This window comes from Enhydra lutris, unplaced genomic scaffold, assembly GCF_002288905.1.
Source record: "Enhydra lutris kenyoni isolate GAN:26980312 unplaced genomic scaffold, ASM228890v2 scaffoldscaffold85, whole genome shotgun sequence".
Lineage (NCBI taxonomy): Eukaryota > Metazoa > Chordata > Mammalia > Carnivora > Mustelidae > Enhydra > Enhydra lutris.
In genome coordinates, this window is record NW_019154169.1 from 8126728 (window position 1) to 8150548 (window position 23821).

Consider the following 23821-nt stretch of genomic DNA (forward strand, 5'->3'; position numbering starts at 1 on the left):
GCTGTGTCATTCTAATAAAAAAGCTTTGCTTGTCGGGGCGCCTGGGTGGCTCAGTGGGTTAAGCCGCTGCCTTCGGCTCAGGTCATGATCCCAGGGTCCTGGGATCGAGTCCCGCATCGGGCTCTCTGCTCAGCAGGGAGCCTGCTTCCCTTCCTCTCTCTCTGCCTGCCTCTCTGCCTACTTGTGATCTCTGTCTGTCAAAAAAAAAAAAAAAAAAGCTTTGCTTGAGGAGCACCTGGGTGGCTCAGTCAGTTAAGTGTCGGGACTCTTGGTTTCGGCTCTGGTCATGATCTCCCGATTATGGCATCCAGTCTCCAGCCAGGCTCCGTGCTGGGTGTGGAGACTGCTTGTTCTCTCTCTTCCTCTCTGCCTGGCCCCCACACACTCTCTCTCTCTCTCTCTCTCTCTCTCAAAAGAAAAAAGTTTTGTTTTGTTTTTTAAATATTTTATTTATTTATTTAACAGAGAGAGAGTACAAGCAGGGGGAACAGCAGGCAGAGGGAGAAGCAGGCTCTCTGCTGCGCAGGGAGCCGGATGTGGAACTCGATCCCAGGACCCCAGGATCATGACCTGAGCCGAAAGCAAACGCCTAACAACTGAGCCACCCAGGTACCTCTCAAAAACAACAACAACAACAAAAACTTTTCCTAAAACAACGTAAGCTGACTTTGAGGCTGACTAGTAAGAGAAACAAAACAGCCAGAGACACTCTGAAAAAAGAAGTGTAACAAGGGTTAGCATTACCAGATTTAAAACGATGTAGTCAGAAAATGAAAAGCACAGTGTAGTATACCTAGAGGCATCTTTAAACAAAGTTAGTGGGGAAAAGCTGGACTGGTTATTAACTGGTGTTAGAACAACCAGTAGCCACCTAAGAAAGAAATTTTGTGTCCTTACCTCCTACAGGATAAATTCCAAGTGGCTCAAAGACTCAAATATACACCAACCACACACACCTCCTCCAAGAAAACCTTGAGATTCAAAATCTTCCCCCTTTTAAAACAGCAAACAAAAGCAAAAGCAAAAAACAAAACAAAACAAAACCCCCAACAACTCCATACAAAAAGGCTTTCAGGATAACCAAATGCAAATGACCAACTGGGAAAACACACCTGTAACTCACATTACAAGCTATTGTATCATATCACTGTTACACAAATAGCCCTGGAATCAACACGGAAAGGACAAAATTCTTCAGGAGAGAAATGGATAGAAGCTATGAACAGTTCATTGAAAAGGGAATATACAGAACTCTCAGAAGAGATTTTTCAATCCTAAGAGAGAAGCAAATTGAAACTCATGCTGTCGGTCGGGGTGCATGGGTGGCTTAGTGGGTTAAGCCTCTGATTCTTGATTTTGGCTCAGGTCATGATTTCAGGGTCCTGGGATTGAGCTCCTGGGAGTCTGCTTGAGATTCTCTCTCTCCCTCTCCCTCTATTCTCCCTCCCCCAGCTAGCGTGCACGCGCTCGCTCTCTCTCTCTCAAAATAACATACTACCTTTCAAGTATATAGATTGGCAAAATCCAGACCATTGGTGGCTTACTATGTCAGCGAGACTAGAAGGAAAAGTCCTTCAGTTGCTGGCAGAAGTGGAATGTGGTACAACACGTACGGAAGGCAACTTCGCAGGATCTGTAACATTTCAAATGAGTACCTTTGGCCCAGAATTCTCAATTCTGTAAATTCACACTACGGGTATTATATATAACAAAGAATCTAAGAAGCTGCTGATTATAAGCTGCTCCATCATTTTATAAAAGTTAAGGGAGGGGCGCCTGAGTGGCTCAGTGGGTTAAGCCTCTGCCTTCCACTCGGTCGTGATCTCAGGGTGCTGGGATCGAACTCGCCATCGGGCTCTCTGCTCAGCAGGGAACCTGTTTTCCAACCCCCTCCCTTGCCTGCCTCTCTGCCTACTTGTGACCTCTCTGTCAAATAAATAAAATCTAAAAAAAAAAAAATTATAAGAAAAATTAAAAGAAATAATGCTGTATTATATCGTCAGGGGGCGCCTGGGTGGCTCACTTGATTAAATGTGCGACTTCAGCTCAAGTCGTGATCTCAGTGTCTTGGGGTCAGTCAAGTCCCCAGCTGGGCTCCCTGCTCAGTGAGCAGTCTGCTTCTCCCTCTCCCCTCCAGTCCCTGCTTGTGCTCTCTCAAATGAATAAATAAAACTGTTTCTTAAAAAAGATTTATTTATCTGACAGAGAGATCACAAGTAGGCAGAGAGGCAGGCAGAGAGAGAGGAGGAAGCGGGCTCCCCTTGGAGCAGAGAGCCCGATGTGGTGCTTGATCCCAGGACCCTAGGATCATGACCTGAGCCGAAGGCAGAGGCTTTAACCTACTGAGCCACCCAGGTGCCCCAATAAATAAAATCTTTAAAAAGAAATCTAAAGCAAAAGATGGGGAACCACCCAAAGGCCCATCAGTAGGTTCCTGGATAAATAAATTACAGCATAACCAACCACAGAATGAAACAAAATGCAGCTCTAAAAAAGAATGAGGAAACCTAGTGGTTTGGAAGGATCGTCAAGATACGTTCTTACTAGAAAAGCAGCTTATAAATCAGTAAATACACCAACTTTTGTGAAGAAATGAAAAACAAACAAACAAAAAAAACCAGAAACCCCCCTCCAAACACCCAAATTCGCATTTGCTTGTGTGTACATAAGGACACTGCAAGGACAGAAGAGGCACCTACAGACGTGGGTTGTGGTACTGGATGGAGGGGACAGGGAGGGAAGGCTTTTCAGCATGTATTTTACTTTTGGGGATGTGTGAATACTTTGCCAAAACAAAACAAAACAAAACAAAACAAAAAAACCCACCTTAAGTAAAAATTAAAAATGAAAGAAAAAATCGAGAAACTTCAGAAACTCTCGAACACATAATTTATCACGTAATATATACAACAGTTACATTGTTTGCCACTTGAAATGCTTCAGAAAACACAAAATCGCCTTAGACTAAAACCTGACGCGAGGAGAGCGCAAATTCTGACAATTTCAAGTTCTCTTCCGGGGGCTTCCAGTCTGTCTATAGGATAACTCAGCTGTGACTCCTTCTTGCTACCAAGAGTATCTGACCATTTCTCTCCTCATCACCGGCTCTATTATGGCCTATATTTCACACCGGGTTTCAATTGCATGAAACCTCTCCTTCACGTTGGGGAAGCAGTTTTTCAAAGACATTTCCACCACGCAGGGTCAAGAATCTGTTATCAGTCGCAAACCCAACATCACAGAAGTCACGAGGCTTTGAATCTTTTCTGTCTCCTTCCTGATAAACCTCCCTTTCCCCCCCGACGAGGTATGGGCCTTATCTCCCATACAAGGACTTCTTACAACTCAACGACGCGGCCGGCACAAGTCTCGCTCCCCTGCACGCAGGTCCGTCGCCAGACTATTCCCTACTGATAAACTTATCACAACCGAGTTCTTCTATCAGAGGATTGATAACCTCAGACGCGGTGAGAGCTATAGTAAACGTCAAAATGTCAAAATCCATCCTCTGGGGATTCCGCTGATACTCGGCATCGAACGCGGCTTCCCGGGCTCTGCAGGCTTCCACAAACCTCCTGCGGCGTTCTTCCAGCTCCTGGATCCTGCCTGGGGCGATCGGGTAGTGTTCCAGATAGTGGCGGAGGAACTGCTGGTAATTAATTCCTAAAACACTAAGGGGGTGACGCAGGCGGAGGTACGGCAGCGCAGCCAGGCCCGGACCGTTCGCGGGCCGGGAACGGAGTCTGGCCTGCGCGCCCTCTTCCTCTGCCGGCCCCGCCAGCTCGCGGTCGACCGCCGCCTCGCGGGCTTCCCCGGCCGCCGCCGCCGTCGCCGCCACCGGACCTTCTCCGGGTTCCGCAGGCCGCGCCAGGGCCGGCTCCCGCCTCCCGCCGCCTACCTCCGCCTGCCGGACGTCGCGGTGGCCATTCGCCGCGTCCGTCTGCCGGACACTGCTGTCGGCGGGCAGTTCGGACATCTCGGACCGCGGGGGCAGCTCAGCCGCTCCCAGAAAAATTGCGGTAAAGGGACAGGGCGACTACGGGCGTGCAGCTGAGTGCGCATGCGCCAGCGCCTGCGCGCCAGGAAACGCAGCGCGCGAGCCCGTGTGCGCGAGCGCAGGGCCTACGGCTCGACCCAGGCGCACTGCGCACGCGTCATGGCCGGGCACCCGCGCTCCGCCAGGCGCCACCTAGCGGTCGGATTTGCCATCACAGCTGAAACTGCCGGGGGCGGTGTGGGTAACCTAACGTCAGAGGTCGTGTATTCCATTTGGACCAGTTTAACGTTTACAAGGAAAGTCCTACAAGACTGCTTCTTGTTGGCTTTCCCAAGATCCCATCCAAGATGCTTCACTCAAAGCTTCTTCTCCCATGATTATAATGCCCCACCAACAGTGCGTCCGGCGGGCCCCTGGATCTGTCCAGTGTTTCAACAGAATTTGTGAACAGATCCAGGGCCACCCTTTATTCCAGACTCCGGTCGCCCTCCAGCCGCTGGTGCAGCCTGAACCCTCTGTACAGCCTCAACCATCGGAACCATCTCCTCAGCTACCCTCTGCCTCTGGGGCCAACCAACACCGGTTTTTCAGCTTAGCTCCCTGTTGCCAACCAACCATGAGCTGTCAGGTTCGCCAGAATTACTCCACCGACGTGGAGGCCTCCGTCAACTGCCTAGTCAACATGCACCTGCGGGCATCCAACACCTACCTCTCCCTGGGCTTCTATTTCGACTGCAGCGATGTGGCTCTGGAGGGCTTGGGCCGCTTCTTCCAAGAGTTGGCCCAGAAGAAGCTCAAAGGCGCCCAGAAGCTCTTGATGTTGCAAGAACAGCGCAGCGGCAGCTCCCTCTTCCAGGACGTGCAGAAGCCGTCCCATGACAAGTGGGGGAAAGCCCTGGACGCCATGGAAACTGCTGTGGTCCTGGAGAAGAACCTGAACGAGGCCCTTTTGGATCTGCACGCCCTGGCTTCCTCCCGTGCGGACGCCCATCTCTGTAACTTCCTGAAGAGCCACTTCCTGGGCGAGGAGGTGAAAATCATCAAGAAGATGGGCGACCACCTGACGAACCTCCGCAGGGTGTCCTGCACCCAGGTCGGGCTGGGCGAGTATCTCTTCGAAAGGCTCACCCTCAAGCGTGACTGTCAGCCTCTGGAGCCCAGCGACCTTTGAGGGGCCCCTCTGACATCCCCTTAGTCCCGGGGCTTCTGTCTGGGTTTGTCCGAGCAGCCAGCTGCCAAGCAGCTTTTTAACCACCCGGGAGAGGTCCTCCCCCAAGCTGTGGACCAAGTGGAAACAATAAAGCTTTTTGCAGGGGAGAAAGAAAAAAAAAAAAAGCCGCCTGTATTGTATACCAAAATAGTCTAGATTCGTGGGGTTTTTTGGGGGTGGCGGAGGGAGAGGGTGTTCTTTATTACTTTCCGTTTATTCATTTATCTTCCTCACAACAATCCTCTGAACTACTAAAGCTTTCTAATCATACTCCCTTCCTGTCTTTAACATTTCTTTGGCCACTCTTGGCCATTTTTTTTTCTAAATCTTATCTGTGCAGTATAACATAGAAAAGTATAGGAAATATACAGTGGGTTGATTGATCAGAAAGCCAACATCCACGTAAACACCACTAGAAATCGATTTTTTTCTTTTTTTTTTTAAGATTTTATTTATTTGTTTGACAGAGATCACAAGTAGGCAGAGAGGCAGGCAGAGAGAGGGGGAAGCAGGCTCCCCACAGAGCAGAGAGCTGGATGTGGGGCTTGATCCCAGGACCCCAAGACCATGATCCTAGCTGTGAAGGCAGAGGCTTAACTCATTGAGCCACCCAGACACCCCTTTATAGCAGTTTTTTTCTTAAAGATTTTATTGATTTGTCAGAGACAACACAAGCAGGTGAGGAGGGGCAGAGGGAGAGTGAGAAGCAGGATCCCCGCTGAGCAAGGAGCCCCATGTGGGGCTCAATCTCACAACCCTGAGATCATGACCTGAGCCAAAATCAAGAGTTGGATGCTCGACCGACTGAGCCACCCAGGCACCTCACTCTGTCCTAAATTTAAAAGGCTCTTTGAAACAAAACTACCATTAAAACTTAATGTTGGTAACAGTTATAATAGATATAGAGCCGGCCTAAAGCTTCATAGTTCATCCAAGAAGTCACCAAGAGGTCTCAGTCTCTATGAAAAGGTGACCCTGGGATTGCTAGGAACAGTGGTTCTCAAAGTGTGGTCCCCAGACCAACAGCATCAGTACACTTGGGAACTTCTTAAGATGTCTGTTTATGGATCCCAGCCCATACCTACTGAATTAAAGTCTGGAGGTGGGACCCAGCTGTGTTTTACAAGCCCTCCAGGTGGTTCTCATGCACGCTAAAGTTTAAGAACCACTGGCTATAAAAGATCTTTCATCTGGACACCTGGGTGGCTCAGTTGGTTAAGTATCTGCCTTCAGCTCACTCAGGTTGTGATCCTGGAGTCCTGGATCGAGCCCCACATCGGGCTCCCTGCTTCTCCTTCACCCTCTTCCACTCCCCCAGCTTGTGCTCACACACTCTCTTTGTCAAATAAACAAAAACATTTTTAAAAGATTTTATTTATTTATTTGGCAGAGAGAGATCCCAAGTAGGCAGAGAGGCAGGCAGAGAGAGAAGAGGAAGCAGGCTCCCTGCTGAGCAGAGAGCCCGATGTGGGGCTCGATCCTGGGATCATGACCTGAGCTGAAGGCAGAGGCTTTAACCCACTGAGCCACCCACGCGCCCCAAATAAACAAGATCTTAAAAAAAAAAAAGAAAGATCCTGGGGCGCCTGGGTGGCTCAGTGGGTTAAGCCTTTGCCTTCAGCTCAGGTCATGGTCTCAGGGTCCTGGAATCGAGCCCTGCATCGTGCTCTCTGCTCAGCGGGGAGCCTGCTTCTCCTTCTCTCTCTGCCTGCCTCTCTACCTACTTGGGATCTCTCTCTGCCAAATAAATAAATAAAATCTTAAAAACAAAAAACAAGTTTCATCATCTGGTTTTAAAAAATAGAAACCTACAAACTCTCAAGAGATGAGGAAGACAACCCACAGACTGGGAGAAAATGTTTGCAGCACACATATCTGGGTTTTTTGGTTTGTTTTTAAAGAGTTTATTTATTTATTTGACAGAGAGAGACACAGTGACAGGGAGAACACAAGCAGGGGGAGTAGGAGAGGGAGAAGCAGGCTTCCTGCTGAGCAGGGAGCCCTATTTGGGGCTCGATCCCGGGACCCTGGATCATGACCTGAGCCAAAGGCAGATGCTTAACGACTGAGCCACCCAGGTGCCCCATGTTTTTTCTCTTTTTTAAGATTTTATTTATCTACCTGAAGGAGAGCAAGAGAGAGCACAGAGGGAAAGGGAGAAGTAGACTCCCCAATGAGCAGAAAGCTCAAACCAGGGCTCCATCCCCAGACCCTGGGCTCATGACCTGAGCCAAAGGCAGACGCTTAACCAACTGAGCCACCCAGGCGCCTGAGCACAGATGTCTGTTAAAGGACTGTTGTCCAAAAGAAATAAAGAGCTCTTTTTAAAAATAAGATGAACGATCCAATTTAAAAATGGGCAAAAATTTTTTTTAAAGATTTTATTTATTTATTTGACAGTGATCACAAGTAGGCAGAGAGGCAGGCAGAGAGAGGGGGAAGTAGGCTCCCCACCGAGCAGAGAGCCCGATGTGGGGCTCGATCCCAGGACCCTGAGACCATGACCCCAGCCGAAGGCAGAGGCTTAGCCCACTGAGCCACCCAGGCGCCCCTATTTTTATTTATTTGACAGACAGATCACAAGTAGGCAGAGAGGCAGGTAGAGAGAGGAGGAAGCAGGCTCCCCGCCAAGTAGAGAGCCTGACGCGGAGATTGATCCCAGGACCCTGAGATCATGACCCCAGCCGAAGGCAGATGTTAGGCTCAGATGGCCTGAGCTACCCAGGCGCCCCTGAGCCTTTGAGTTTGCTGTTCCATTTGCTGAGAACACCTTTCTTTATCCTTCCGTAAAAAAAAAAAAAAAACACTTCCTCAGAGCTGTCTTGCTTGGGGCACCGATCTCACGCGCTTCCTCCAACCAGTGCTATTGACGGCATCTGTACGTATCATAATCAGTACATATCATAATCAGAAACGATTTATTGGCTCGTTTGCTTATTTATTTTCTGCTTCCCTCTCTAGGGTGCTGGCACTTTCCAAGGCAGAGATAAGTTCTATTTTCCTAAATCTTGATTTCCCGTTCACCAGAACAAGATGTTGGCAGAGTGGTCACTCAGATTATTGTTAAGTGAGCAAGTGAAGAAGGGACAGGATTAAAAACAAAAAACAAAAAACAAACAAAAAAATGAATGCCTGCAAAATCCTCTGCTATTTTGACTTCCACCCTTTTTGATTCCATCACCCTCTTCAACCTCATTTGACTCCAGGGTTCAATTCTAAAAGGTTTTTTTAATTTTTGTTTTTTAACATTTTATTTATTTATTTTTTTATCAGAGAGAGAGAAAGAGAGAGAATGCACAAGCAGAGGGAGAAACAGTCTCCCTGCTGAGCAAGGAGCCAGATGCAGGTCTCCATCCGAAGACCCTGGGATCATGACCTGAGCTGAAGGCAGACACTTAACCCGCTGAGCCACCCAGTGTCCCAGTTTTGTTTGTTTTTATTTATTTATTTTTAAAGATTTTATTTATTTATTTATTTGACACAGAGAGAGATCACAAGTAGGCAGAGAGGCAGGCAGAGAGAGAGAGAGGGAAGCAGGCTCCCCGCCGAGCAGAAAGCCCGATGCGGGGCTCGATCCCAGGACCCTGAGACCATGACCTGAGCCGAAGGCCTCTGCTTTAACCCACTGAGCCACCCAGGCACCCCAGTTTTGTTTTTGTTTTTGTTTTTGTTTTTAAAGATTCCATTTATTTATTTGACAGAGAGAAATCACAAGCAGGCAGAGAGGCGGGCAGAGAGAGAGAGGAGGAAGCAGGCTCCCTGCTGAGCAGAAAGCCCGATGCGGGGCTTGAACCCAGGACCTGGGATCATGACCTGAGCCGAAGGCAGCGGCTTAACCCACTGAGCCACCCAGGCGCCCCAGTTTTGTTTGTTTTTAAAGATTTTATTTATTTGACAGATAGAGATAGGGAGAGAGGGAACACAAGCAGGGGGAGTGGGAGAGGGAGAAGCAGGCTTCCTTCTGAGCAGGGAGCCCGTTGCGGGGCTCGATCCCAGGACCCCTGGGATCCTGATCTGAGCCGAAGGCAGATGCTTAGTGACAGAGCCACCCAGGCACCCCAGAAGAGATTTTTGGAAAGGTTTCTATTGTTGATCACTTCAAAAGTTTCCCTGAATTTTCTTCTCGTATGAGACACAGACAGGCACTTCAATCGTTTCGGCCTTGGGCTACCCACAGTGTTTCCAGAACCAGTGTTCTTCAGCTCTTTCAAGACCCCTCCCGGCCAGGCTGATGAGCGCGTGGGGATGGGGGATGAGGGTGGAGTGGGGGGCAGGTGAGAAGGGCCAAGGCCAGAGTCCCAGCTCCACGTCAGGAAGCTGGGGCCACACTGGGTGTGGGGCGTCCAGAGTGGATGACCAGGAACTAGAGCCGACTGGTCCGCCCAGTTAGACCCCCTCTTAGGAGTAAAACGGGTCTCAGAGAAGAACACCACGGGGAAGAATCAACAAGGCAGCAAATATGTCACCCGAGAGGTGGAGAAAATGCAGAGCAGAGGGACGGGGAATGGGAAGCTAGCTGAGAGGCAAGAGGGAGGCATGATTTAAAAAAAAAAAAAAAAAAGCGGGGCACCTGGGTGGCTCAGTGGGCTAAAACCTCTGCCTTTGGCTCAGGTCATGATCTCAGGGTCCTGGGATCGAGCCCCACATTGGGCTCTCTGCTCAGCAGGGACCCTGCTTCTGTTGGGGTCCCTTATCAAAGGAACGTGACTGAGACAAAGTGAAAGTTTTGCAAAGCTTTATTCTATGCCAAGCATTAGAAGTCAGAATGAACGGCCAAGGCCACCTCTGAAGAGAGCGAACCCTTCCCAATCTCACAGGCTGGTTTTATAGGGCATAACTGTGGGCCCAAGTTATGTGGCTTCTATTGTTAAGGCGTTTACTCCCGGAATCGATACCCGGAACCGATACCAGGAACTACTGGGGTGTTTATTCCCAGAATGAAGTCTGTGGATGTAAACAATAATATGGCTACGTAGGCAGTATGGAGTTGCTCTGGCTAAGCAGGCCCTAATAGTTAAACAGGTCTTAACATTAAATCGGTCCTAACATTTCCCTCTTTTCTTTGGAGATTAGTCAATTCCTTGACTTTTCAGCCAGTTTTATGTCTTCCTGTTGTAAGGGGTTATATTGAATTTGTAGGACTAACATTTTTATCACCCCAATTCCTTTTTTTGTACAAATGACATTAGGGCGTTAATACCCAGAAGCAGCATTCCTCTCCCAGGGCTACGCAGAGCCCCTCCCCCCTTTTTTAGGAATAATATGTCAAGCCCTCTTCTATTCTGCAGTTAACCTTGAATGTTGTTCTATCTGCTGTCTTTTTGATTTTCCACTGGGCTGTTTTAGGCGGATGAGGTGTCCCCTGGCTGCTGCTGAGTAGGAACAGGGTTAAAAGTGACCAAGTTATGAAATCCTTTTGAGTCTTAGTTTTAGTCCACAGTTGGTGGGGTCCACTGGCAGTGGCTCCCATTTCTGGAGGGTGTCCTTGCTTTTGGCTCGTTTGATGTGACACGTGTGAATGCAGGCCCTGATGCCTTTTACTTTTACTGCCGTGGGGGTGGTCAGGATGACAGTGAATGGTCCCTTCCAGGAAGGCTCCAAGTTTTTTACTCGGTGGCAGTGTATCCAAACCAAGTTTCCGGGTTGGTAAGGATGCGGTTCTATCTTCATAAGACAGACTGTAGCACTTACAGTGACTGGAGTAGAGACTGATCAGTCATTTCCACTAGGGCAACCTCTTGTTATTTCAAATGGGGTAAACTTGTTTAAGTAGGGTGTACATCGCGCCCTAAGGAGGGCAAAGGAAAGAAGATCCACCCATCCACCGCCAGTTTCCAGAATTAACTTTGTCAAGGTTTCTTTAAGAGTCTGGTTTATTCTCTCTACTTGTCTGGAGTTCTGGGGCTGGTAGGCACAGTGTAGTTTTCAATTACTGTTCACGGCCTTGGCCAATGCCTGTGAGACTGAACTCACAAATGCAGGGCTGTTGTCTGACCTGATTGCGAGAGGCAGCCCAAACTTAGGAATTATTTTTTTCTAGCAGCTTTTGGCTATCATTCCTGCTGTCTCATGTTTGGCAGAAAAAGCCTCTACCCAGCCTGAAAAGGTATCCATAAAAACTAACATATATTTGTGTCCAATGGGTTCTGTTATTATCCCTACAGAATATTAGGCAAGATCGTCTAAACGAGCTATTGTGCAACTTCTCTGAAGTTTACCTCAAGTTGTCTAGCTTAGGTACACAAACATTTAAAGACAACAAAATCTAGAACTTAACATCCACAAAGGTGTGTTACTGAAACGTAATTTTTCTCTCTAAAATAACCCTCATTTCCAGAGATAGCCAAATCAGGACTAATTTATTTGAAAAACAAGTCCAGTTTTAACAAACTTGGCCTAATTATTTACATAAGCTCAGCAAGAACAGTGAGTGTGATCATATAGATCTTTTAGAATCTGCTTTGCTGGAACTTCTTTTTTTTTTTTAAGATTTTATTTATTTATTTCACAGAGAGAGAGAGAGAGAGGGAACACAAGCAGGGGGAGTAGGAGTGGGAGAAGCAGGCTCCCCGCCGAGGAGGGAGCCCGACGCGGGACTCGATCCCAGGACCCTGAGATCATGACCTGAGCCGAAGGCAGACACTTAATGCCTGAGCCACTCAGGTGCCCCTTTGCTGGAACTTCTTATAAGGCACCTCTAGGTTGAACTTGTAATAGCTTCTCCAGGCCAGAAGCCAAGCCAAGTACTTGCCATCAGACATGCCTGCAATACCTGTCGATTTGGGCAAATTCCTCTTCCTGGGGTCCCCAATGTATCCTGAGGTTCCTGCACCTGCCAGGAAGTGACATTCTTTACTCACCTGGTGAGGCCGCTGGGAACTCTGTAAGCAAGGTATCAGGCCAACAGTTCCAAGGGGCTTTATGGCTCCAGGTTTTATAAAGTTAACCTTAGTTCCTTTAAGCTGTCTGGTCATATCTGAATCTTTTTCAAATATGACATTCCAGTCAAAGCCTTGGTAAAATAACCAGTGGTTCCAATGGTGTCCTGTTACAAGGAGAACGGATTCTTACTGAACTTATGCAAATGACTGATTGCCATGGAAGAAAGAATACTTGCTGAGACCTTTTTGAGTTTCAGAGGGTTTAGATACAGAGAAAAGTTGAATGCTTTGATTTGTTTACAAATGAATATTTTTACATTTCTGTAAGTCACAGACATCTTAAGAAAAAAGTTTCCTTAGTCTGGAAGAGCAAACATTAGAGAACCAGCAATGTTCAAAATAACAGATATAACATTATAATCTTCTAGTTTATTTAGTCCCATGTTACTAATTCTGGTTTAGTCTGAATGCAGCTTTTACTTAGTTCTGGAAATTTTTACCCATTTCAATTTTAGGACTTTTAACATATCAAATACCTGTATTTGTCCTAAAAGTCCTTTATATGAATCTCCTTTAAGGTAAAACTTATTTTCCAAGAGAATTAAAACAATTATAAGTGACAAAAGCTCAGAATAGGTATGGTTAAAGAGCTGATGAGATGAGAGTTTATAATTTAACTGGCAAGAAAATCAGGTTACTTCTGTGACACATAACATTTCAATAATTACAATATCAAGTGATGACCTTATCAAAAGGTTAAAACTTTAGGAAATGTATAGAATCTCTATAATAGTTATAGTATTTACCCAAATGTAACCCAAGGTTTATCATTGGTTTAGCAGTACTTCCTGAATAACTTAGCATACCAAGGAAAAGCCTTATGAGTCAGAGATCTCATTTACAATTTAAATCTTGTTGACAATTGCTAAAATCTAAGTTTTAAAGCACATGCCTAAATAGGATTATAGATGTTTAAGATCTGATAGAGAAAACCATTTACATTTTATTCTTAACAGCAGATCAATTAATCTGTTAATAATTAATTGTTTTTTTTGAACAGAGAGAAAGCAGATTTTTTATACCAGTGTCTTTTTAGTTTACATAATAGTCAACATTTACTTGAATGGATCACCAATATAGATTTGCCATGACACAGGGCTTTAGTCTTCCTTCCTTAAATACTATGCCTCATTTGAACAGAAACATTTTACAGGAAAAGATGTATTAGCCTTTTTTCCCTTCTTGTGAATAAATCCATCAAAACTGATCTAATATGGTCAAATTTTCAACATATTTCATTGTTTCCTTTCAAACCTATAAACCAAGGCAAAGAAAAGTCACTTTCCCCAAGCCTTCTATGACTTACTGTATAACCTCAAGTTTAGTTTTTATTATCTCCTTTCATGTTCTGGTGCAACCAGACATTTTTACTTTAAGACAAAACTGTTCATTTTCTTAGACCCTCTTTTTTTGTGTGTACAGTTTTTCTGTAACTTACTATCAGTCAACTGCCTTCCCTCTGGTTTTTCAGACAGCATTAAAAATTTTATTAAAAACCTTACGGCGTTTTTCTTTTGGTTGTCCAGAATACATGGAGTCATTTCATGTGTTTTTACCACTTTGACATGCTACGTTTTAAAATTCATTTTAGGGACGACTGGGTGGCTCAGTGGGTTAAAGCCTCTGCCTTCGGCTCAGGTCATGATCTCAGGGTCCTGGGATCGAGCCTTGCATTGGGATCTCTGCTCGGCAGGGAGCCTGCTTCCTCCTCTCTCTCTCTGTGCCTGCCTCTCTGCCTACTTGTGATCTCTGCCTGTTAAATAAATAAATAAAATCTTTAAAAAAATTCATTTTAATCTTAGTCTGTCCTGACCATACCTAAAATTTCTTTTTTGAATATTTTCCTTCACAAACCTTTTACAACTTTCTTTTTTTTTTTTTTAAAGATTTGTTTATTTGACAGACAGAAATCACAAGTAGGCAGAGAGGCAGGCACAGAGAGAGGGAGAGGCAGGCTCCCTGCCGAGCAGAGAACCCGATTCAGGGCTCGATCCCAGGACCCTGGGATCATGACCTGAGCCGAAAGCAGAGGCTTTAACCCACTGAGCCATCCAGGCGCCCCTACAACTTTCTTTTGCATCCAGGTTTTGTCCCAAGCCATTTTCTTCCAAACAACCATCTCATTTAGGACAAAATTACTTTCTCTTACCTTTAACAAAATGTATTTTCATTCCTTATATCTTTCTTACATATCTCCTACTTTTTTACATACAGAGTTGCTTCCTTTATTTCATCAGTCTTAGTTATAGTTAGCAGAATTTTCTATTCTTAGAAACACTTCAGTCTCTAGTGATGGCTAAGTATTAACCAATTGTGAACTGTTATAACAGATTTTTTTTTAAAAGATTTTATTTATTTATTTGACAGACAGAGATTACAAGTAGGCCGAGAGGCAGTCAGAGAGAGGAGGAAGCAGGCTCCCTGCTGAGCAGAGAGCCTGACATGGGGCTCGATCCCAGGACCCTGGGATCATGACCTGAGCCGAAGGCAGAGGCTTTAACCCACTGAGCCACCCAGGTGCCCCTAACAGAATTTTTAAAAATTGATTTATTTGTCAGAGAGATAGAGAGAGTACAGGCAGGCAGAGTGGTAGGCAGAGGCAGAGGGAGAAGCAGACTCCCCGTCGAACAAGGAGCCCGATGTGGGACTCGATCCCAGGACTCTGGGATCATGACCTGAGCCGAAGGCAGCCGCTTAACCAACTGAGCCACCCAGGCATCCCAAGACATGTCTATCTTTTTATTTTTTTTTTTAAGATTTTATTTATTTATTTGACAGACAGACATCACAAGTAGGCAGAGAGGCAGGCAGAGAGGGAGGGGGAAGCAGGAAGCACCGAGGATGGTCTAGAGGCCAGTTATGCAGGCCGCACCCAAGTTGGTGCAGAAACAGGAGGGGGAGACAGAAAAACAAAGTGCTGCCAGAAGGCAGAGAAAGGGTTTCCAGTTTTAGAGCTCATCAGCTTCAACAGAGGAGCAGACGCTATGCTCTCCCACCAGCAAGGAGGGAGGGGTTAGGCAGTCCATGTCAGGCCAGAGAAGACCGGGAATTTCCCTGAAACAAAGGGAGTTTCAGCAGCTGCTTGGGAATATTCCTTAAAGTCTCTGTCTTGAGTTAGATTAACCACAGTTGGCTCCAGTTATAGCCATTAACACAAGAAATGAGTAAAAGTCAGAGTCCCCTTACTCCCTGCTTGCCCCATTCCTTCAAACACAACAAACAACATAATAGACAATGAAAAGACAAGACAAAGACAACCGCAGACCCAGTGGCCACTGGGGATTTTCTTGTTCCCCAGCAAACACCCGCTGGTGGGGATTTTCTCGGTCCCCGGACAGCCTAGGGGGACCCGTACCTCCTGGTGATCTCCCAGTGGAGGGATGGGGCATCCCCACATCCACTCCAGCCCTGGGGAGCAATGCTGCTTCCAGCTTCTCCCCGGTGGGCTATACCCTGGAGCTCCACAACCAGACAGACAGACAGACCAGATCTCGCACAATAAAATCTCGAGATCTTACCTCCAGAGGCTTTTGCCAGAAATTCTGATGCTGGCTCCGTTCTCGTCGTTTGATCCCAGATGAGCCCCCAGATGAGTACGTTGGGGTACGTTATCAAAAGAACAAGACTGAGACAAAGTGAAAGTTATGCAAAGCTTTATTCTATGGCAAGCATTAGAAGTCAGACTGACCAGCCAGGGCCGCCTCTGAAGAGAGAGACCCCATGCCGATCTTACAGGCTGGTTTTATAGGGCATACCCCGGAGACCCAAGGTACGTGGCTTCTATTGTTAAGGCATTTACTCCCGGAATTGATACCCGGAAACGATACCAGGAACTACTGGGGCATTTATTCCCAGAATGAAGTCCATGGATGTAAACAACAATATGGCTACCTAGGCAATATGGAGTCACTCTGGCTAAGCAGGCTTTAATAGTTAAACAGGTTTTTTTTTTTTTTTTTAAAGATTTTATTTATTTAGTTGACGGAGAGAGATCACAAGCAGGCAGAGAGGAATGCAGAGGGAGAGGAGGAAGCAGGCTCCCTGCCGAGCAGAGAGCCCGATGCGGGGCTCGATCCCAGGACCCTGAGATCATGACCTGAGCCGAAGGCAGTGGCTTAACCCACTGAGCCACCCAGGCGCCCCGTTAAACAGGTTTTAACATTAAATCGGCCCTAACACTTCTTCCTCTCTCTCTGCCTGCCTCTGACTACTTGTGATCTCTGTCTGTCAAATAAATAAATAAAATATTAAAAAAAAAAGCAATTGGCATTTGGACTTCAATGGTCCCAAATGCAAACTCCTTAACAGAATTTACAAGGATGTCTATGATTTAGGCTTTGCTAAGAACTTCACCCTCGTCTGCTGCTGCCTCGTCTGAGAACAACAGCCTGGTAGGGAGTATGGTGAGGGGCTTTTCCATGCTCCCTGTCCCTTCTCCCCCTGCTCTGAAGGTCTCCCTGGGAGCTGCCCATGCACAGAGCCCATCATTTGGCTTCTGGATTCACTCGTCTTACCAACCTACTCTTTCTCCCAGCACCCTATGTGTTTCCTCTTTTGCTCTGAGTGGAAGTTCTGGACATTTTATCCATTTTCTGTTTGCTTGACTTCCGTCTGTTCTCCTCCACTGTTGAAGCTTGGAGATTGTTTGGGATCTCTGCTTTATCCAGGAATCGGCACAGCATCAGGCACAGAATCAGTTCTTTTTTTTTTTTTTTAAAGATTTTATTTATTTATTTATTTGACAGAGAGTGAGAGAGAGAGAGAGAGAGAGCACAAGCAGGCAGAGAGGCAGGCAGAGGCAGAGAGAGAAGCAGGCTCCCCACTGAGCAAGGAGCCTGATGCGGGGCTCGATCCCAGGACTCGGAGATCATGACCTGAGCCGAAGGCAGCGGCTTAACCCACTGGGCCACCCAGGTGCCCCAGTTCTTCTTTTTTTTTTTTTTAAGATTTTATTTATTTATTTAACAGACAGAGACCTCAAGTAGGCAGAGAGGTAGGCAGAGAGAGAGAGAGAGAGAGAGGGGAGAAAGCAGGCTCCCTGCTGTGCAGAGAGAGAGCCCAATGCAGGGCTTGATTCCAGGACCCTGAGATCATGACCTGAGCCGAAGGCAGAGGCTTTAACCCACTGAGCCACCCAGGAGCCCCACAGAATCGGTTCTTAATGCACCTACTTGAATGGATTACTGGAAGGTGTGACGTGGAGGGAGGGATTGGGCAGGGGCCTGATTACATTAAAATCTTGCTTAAATGGGAGCTCCGTAAACCCAGCAGATACACAGATGAAACTCAGGAGGTCAGAAAACATAGAGCTGAAGGAGTCTGCACTTCAAAGGGGGTAATATGGCAGGTAAGCTGGGGGCAAAAGCAAAGCATAGCAGTGAGATGCTAGACGGTTGTGGACAAGCAGAGGAGAGTGGGTGAGGGTTAGTTGTAGCCTCTTGCCAACACCAAGTGGCCAGTTTGGGAAACCACTGGGTTGTACCAACAGGGAGCACTGGAAAATGCTTTATAACTGGACTCCACCATTAGCCACGAGATTTTGTTCTTCCAAGTTCTTTTTAATACTTGCTACCATCCGACTTTCAAATGTCAGCCATTTGGTGTGTGTTCAGTGAGGAAACTCAACTGAGTACATTGTTAAGATCGTGCTGGCTGTATTCGATGATTCGTGAATCAGGCAACATCCAATCTAGCCAACAGAAAGGACCTCTGGGGAGCTGTACTAAAGGAAAGACTTTTCTGGGTAGAAAGGAGCAGGGAAAGAGGAAGTTAGATTAGACAAACAAGCGGATTGGTTATTGCAAAGTTGGTTTCCTGCGGGGGGCTGGCAGGGGTCTACCAGGTGGTTCCCTAACTAGTGGTGATCAAGCAATTCCTGATTGGTTTTAAGATTCCATCCTTGGGAGAACAGAAACTAAGTGTCAGTATGGTGATATGGGGATTAGCACGAGCCACTCCATTTTGGGCCCATTGTCTTGTTTTTAACGGTATAAAATAGTACTTAATATTTGATCCATTTCCCATTTTTTTTATTACCTAGTGAAACTGAGACTCCTTGCGCTATTTTTCTTTTTTTGAGAGAGAGAGCTCACTCGAGAGAGTGCACTGGGAGGGACAGAGGGAAAAGGAGAGAGAGAATCCTAAGCAGGCTCCACTCTAAGTGGGAGGCTAACTCGGGTTTAATTCTATGACCAACCCTGAGCTCATGACCTGAGCAGAAGAGCAGAAATCAAGAATCAGATGTTCAGGGGTGCGTGGGTGGCTCAGTGGGTTAAAGCCTCTGCCTTCAGTTCAGGTCATGATCCCAGGGTCCTGGGATCGAGCCCTGCATCGGGCTCTCTGCTCAGTAGGGACCCTGCTTCCTCCTCTCTCTCTGCCTGCCTCTCTGCCTACGTGTGATCTCTGTCAAATAAATAAATAAAATCTTAAAAAAAAATCAGATATTCAGGGTGCTTGGGTGGCTCCCTCGTTAAGCATCCGCCTTCAGCTCAGGTCGTGATCCTGGTGTCCCGGGATAGAGACCTGCATCAGTTTTCCTGCTCAGTGGGAAGCCTGCTTTTTCCCTCTCCCGCCACCCCCCTCCCCAGCTTGTGTTCCCTCTCTCGTTGTTTCTCTCTGTGTCAAATAAATAAAATCTTAAAAAAACAAAAAGAGTCAGATGTTCAACCGAATGAGTCACCCAGGCGCCCCTCCCTGTTCAATTTTAAAGTCCATTCTGCTTTTGTCTTGTGTGAATTCTGCACTTACCATTTTTTATTTTCTAGGATTTTTTTTTCTTGAGGCTCAGGAGAACATTTTTTTTTAAAGATTTTATTTATTTGACAGAGATCACAAGTAGGCAGAGAGGCAGGCAGAGAGAGAGGGGGGAAGCAGGATCCCCGCTGAGCAGAGAGGCCAATGCGGGGCTTGATCCCAGGACCCTGAGATTATGACCCGAGCCGAAGGCAGACGCTTCACCTGCTGAGCCACCCAGGTGCCCCTCAGGAGAATATTTTTGTTGTATTTTAGACACTGATAATTTCTCTTATTTGCTGCAAATAAGTTCTCTCATCTGTGGTCTGTACTTTTCAATTTACTTAAGACTTCTATTGTCCAAATATTTTAAATATTGATGTTACGATATTTATATTTTCCTTTTATTATTTATTTTGAAAGCCTAGTTGAGGGTAGCCTGGGTGGCTCAGTGGGTTAAAGCCTCTGCCTTCGACTCAGGTCATGGTCCCGGGGTCCTGGGATTGAGCCCTGCACTGGGCTCTCTGCTCAGCAGGGAGCCTGCTTCCTCCTCTCTCTGTCTGCCTCTCTGCCTACTTGAGATCTCTGTCAAATAAATAAAATCTTAAAAAAAAAAAAAAGAAAGACTAGTTGAGAAGTGTATTTCTTTCTTTTTTTTTAAAAATGATTTTATTTGTTTATTTGAGAGAGAGAGAGAGACAGGAGCATGAGAAGGGGGAGGGTCAGAGGGAGAAGCAGACTCCCTGCTGAGCAGGGAGCCATATGTGGGACTCGATCCCCGGACTCCAGGATCATGACCTGAGCGGAAGGCTGTAGCTTAACCAACTGAGCCACCCAGGCACCCCTCTTTTTTTTCTTTTTTTAAAGATTTTACTTATTTATTTGAGAGAGAGAGAGAGAGTGAACCCATGTAAATGGGGAGGGGCAGAAGGAGAGACAGAAAGAATCCCAAGCAGACTCCACACTGAGCATGGGTCTGACACAGGGCTTGATCTCACGACCCTGAGATCATGACCTGAGCTGAAACCAAGAGTTGGGTGCTCAAATGACTGGGCTACCCAGGCACCCCTTTAAGACTTTAGTTTTTATTTTATTATTTTTAAAAAGATTTTATTTATTTGACAGAGAGAGAGCACAAGCAGGGTAAACAGCAGAGGGAGAGGGAGGAGCAGGGAGCTGGATGTGGGGCTCGATCCCAGCACCCCGGGATCACGACCTGAGCGGAAGGCAGATGCTTAACCGACTGAGCCACCCAGATGCCCCGACTTCTATTCCTTTTCTTAAGAAAAATGTTTCTGTTCGTTCATTTGTGGTTCCTCCTCTTCCTCCTGCTTCATCTTTTCTCTGTCTCTGTGTCTTCCTCCAAGGTCTTATAAGCACCCCCCAACTTTGTGTTCAAAGACACGCTGAGAAGCTTCGAGAAATCCCTGAGTGACCTCTTGTCTTCACAGTGGGGTGGTTAGCGGGATGCTGACTTTTTTGTATGTATGCCTTTGTATACCTCCCACATATATAGAATCTCCCATGGAGAATGGATCAAATATTGCTAGATGACATGGTTTTATGTTTACATTTTAAACAACAGTAAAAAAAAAAACCCTCCCAATTTGTACCTCTGATGCACCAAGCCTGTAATTAGCAGACTTGCTTTCTGGATACTCCGTGTCTTCCCCAAAGCGAGTGAATTATATGGGACCGTTTCACCGATAGAGAAAAGAGGCAAAGAATGTAAGAGTCACGGTTCTCCCAGAGTGACGGAGCTGATAAACAGAATAATCAACATTCTTTCTCAGGTCACTAAGCTTCACGCCTACTTCCCTAACTGGCCTCGTTAATAAATGGCCGAATCAACAGCTTCAGGATCTCATAGACAGCAGTGGCCCAGAGCCTATGGCTGATTTCAAGGTCTCAGACACTCAAACCCTCTCTGAATCATATGAACTCCAATGAATTCCATGTCGATGTCATGTCCCTGTGTTATCCCAACAAGGACAGCTATCTTTTCTCCCACTCGTTTGGTTCATTTTTCTAGGCTATGAGTTTCTAGCATATTCCTCTAGAACAAGGGGACAGTTACTTGCCCTTAAACCAGGCTTAAACCATTTTCTAGTAGGGGAAACTGAATTTCAGGGACACAGGGCAACCCCAGCAAGATGGTGAAGTGTGGGTTCCATGAGTCAACTTTTTAGACCACGCTCTCAGCTCAGGTCAGGAGTTTACCTTGGAGTGTGTGTGTGTTTGTGTGTGTGTGTGTGTGTGTTTAATGAAAGCTTTTGTCTATCCCTTTTGCAGAAAATCCAAGGTATGCTCGCCGGGGCCGCACACAATTCACTGTGGAGCAGCTCCAGGCCCTGAAGCGTGTGTTTGAAGAGACCATGTACCCAGACTGGACAATCACGGAGGAGCTCATCTCCATTACTCATCTCGATGAGTCCGTAATAAAGGTACGTCCCTGCGGACGTCTCTAGCTAGCACACCTAACCCAGAGTGTCACAAACACTTGTAACTCACACATCAAGTAATTCCTGTTTATGGAACAACTGGTACATGTCAGGACAGATGTTCTGTATTTTTTCTCTTCTGACCACCCATTTCATTGAGGAACACTAAGGTTCACAGAGACTCCTCCAAGGGTTATAAACACAAGAGCTAGAATTTGAATCCAGACCTTTCTGACTCCAGAACCACAATGCTACAGGGGACCTTTTGGGGATGGATCTCAGATCATCCCCTCGGGGTCCGTTCCTGTTCATTTCTAGGTTCTCCTTAATCAGGACGTTCACAGTCCTCTAGATGTCTTGCAGCTTCTCATAGTCTGGATCTTCAGAATTCTCTCGAAAAATGCAGAACATCTACAAGACAGAAGCACCTTGCCTTATCCCCTCCCGATCTGGCGTTTCAGTGCTCTGTCCTATCCCACCCATTGCAAGCACGATCTCATGCTCACTTTGCCATCTGGAACTCAGGACAGCGGGGGACAGACGGAACATCCCTCGTTCACATAACTGAAGAGATGCGAGACTAGCCTTCTCATGCCAAAAGAGCCCAGTTCCCGGGAACGTGTGGGTTCCCTGTTGGACCCACCCTGCTTTGTTAACCTTCTCCCCTCCTCTCTCCCCAGACTTGGTTCAAGAACCAGCGCGTCAAAAGGAAGAAAGAGCAGCAATCAAATGGATCAAATTCATCACGACAGTCACCAAACCCGGCCACTCCGGGCAAAGAGGAGGAGGAGCCCTCCTCACCTGTAACTTCAGCAAACACTCATCATCGCAAAAGACCCGGCATTTCAGATGCCCCTGACCATGAACTGCCTCGGTCCTCTGAGAACGAGCAACCTGGTCCCTTCAGATGGAATTCATCTTGGGATTCGCAGCCTGCAGATCTCCAAGATCTATGTCTGGGGGACTCTGATCCTCCCTGGGCCTCCAGTCCCTGTGACATCGATCAGTTTACACAGCTCTACGCCCTACCTGGGGATGATGGTCCCCACAGTCTGGATCAGTACCTCTCCCCCACGTGGCCCAGGTGAAGTGGTATGGCTGACATGTCCATTTATCTGTTTATTGAACAACAAGCGTGTGCCGGGACAGGTGTTCCGTGATCCAAATCTTGACCAACCGAGCGACATTTCCAAACGTGTTTAATGGATCAGTTTAAGTTTAAATGGATCAGAGCCCAGCAGTCCATCTGGTTCTGTAAGGAGAAAGAAATCTCTCTACCTGGGGCGCCTGGGGGGGGCTCAGTTGGTTAAGCGGCTGCCTTCAGCTCAGGCCATGATCTCAGGGTCCTGGGATCGAGCCCTGCATTGGGATCCCTGCTCAGTGGGGAGTCTGCTTCTCCCTCTCCTCCTGCTCATGCTCTCTTTCTCTCTCAAATAAATAAAATCTTAAAAAAAAAAAATCTTAAAAAAAAAAAGAAATCGCTCTACCTTTCATCATTGCCTCTAAGTTCTGTCCTGTGAGTAGTATCCTTTCAACCAAATTCAGTATCAAGGACAGTCATAGGTGCCTGTAGAATGGTAGCAGAAACCAGCTAGTTTTCTTTGGGTGTTTGCCTGTCCCAGCTGAGCTTGCTCCACGAAAGCACCCCCAACGGAAGTCAATACCATGTGGACCGAGCACCGGTACCCCAGGGACCATTTTCTCTCTTTAAAAAAGTTGCAGTAGGGGCACCTGGGTGTCTCAGTGGGTTAAGCCTCTGCCTTTGGCTCAGGTCATGATCTCAGGGTCCTGGGATCAAGCCCTGCATCTGGCTCTCTTCTCAGCAGGGAGCCTTCTCCCCACCCCCCCGCCTCTCTGCCTACTTGTGATCTCTCTCTTTCTCTGTCAAATAAATAAAATCTTTAAAAAAAATAAGAAAAATTAAAAAGTTGTCGTGACATCAGCAAGATGGCGGGTTAGGAGGTCCCAGCACTTGTATCTCCAGAAAAACAATGATTTAACAAGGTACTTACAGGTGGAAATAGCTCAGAGAAGAGTTCTGGAGTGCGAGCCCAAGGCCTCTGTAGAAAAGCACAGAAAGCATTCTACCTGTGTCACCTCAAACCCTAGTCCTATCCCCTTGGCGGGGATGCACCCCTCCCCCCACTCCACTTGAGAAGAAAAGGAGAAGATTCCAGCAGCTTTCACCATGAGGACCCAAGTAGGGTCAAACACCCAATGGTCGCCCACACTAATCCCAGCTGAGGGAGCTGCCTAGAATCCATGCCACTAAGCTGAGCTCCTGTTGGAGGAAGGCATAGGAGGGCATAGAAAGGAGGGGACGGCTGGGCAACCCATGCACTGGACACCTGCATTCAGAGGCCCCTTGGCCCCTCTCTTGTCCCTGGACTGCGCATTCCACTTGCCTTTCCCCAATCCTAATGTAAATTCCCTTGTCTATTAAACCTTCCACGCACCAAGCTGGAGTAGTCTGCCTCTTTCTTTCGTCTCTCCTTGCCCT

At 46.8% G+C, this 23821-nt stretch overlaps 2 protein-coding genes and 1 pseudogene across 2 annotated transcripts; 2 read left to right on the plus strand and 1 right to left on the minus strand.

Annotated features, from left to right (window-relative positions):
* Positions 1–2872: 2872 nt before the first annotated feature.
* On the minus strand, positions 2873–4055 carry LOC111161548 (EP300 interacting inhibitor of differentiation 2). Its single transcript, XM_022525284.1, has one exon. It carries the CDS (start codon positions 3974–3976, stop codon positions 3401–3403), a length of 576 nt encoding a protein of 191 aa, XP_022380992.1. The 5' UTR covers positions 3977–4055; the 3' UTR covers positions 2873–3400.
* A 558-nt stretch (positions 4056–4613) lies between these two features.
* On the plus strand, positions 4614–5168 carry LOC111161399 (annotated as a pseudogene).
* Positions 5169–17488: 12320 nt separating this feature from the next.
* On the plus strand, positions 17489–22409 carry LOC111161400 (leucine twenty homeobox). Its single transcript, XM_022525017.1, has 3 exons — positions 17489–17495; positions 21173–21324; positions 22002–22409. The coding sequence occupies exons 1-3, from the start codon at positions 17489–17491 to the stop codon at positions 22407–22409; spliced, it is 567 nt and encodes a 188-aa protein (XP_022380725.1).
* The last annotated feature ends 1412 nt before the right edge of the window (positions 22410–23821 follow it).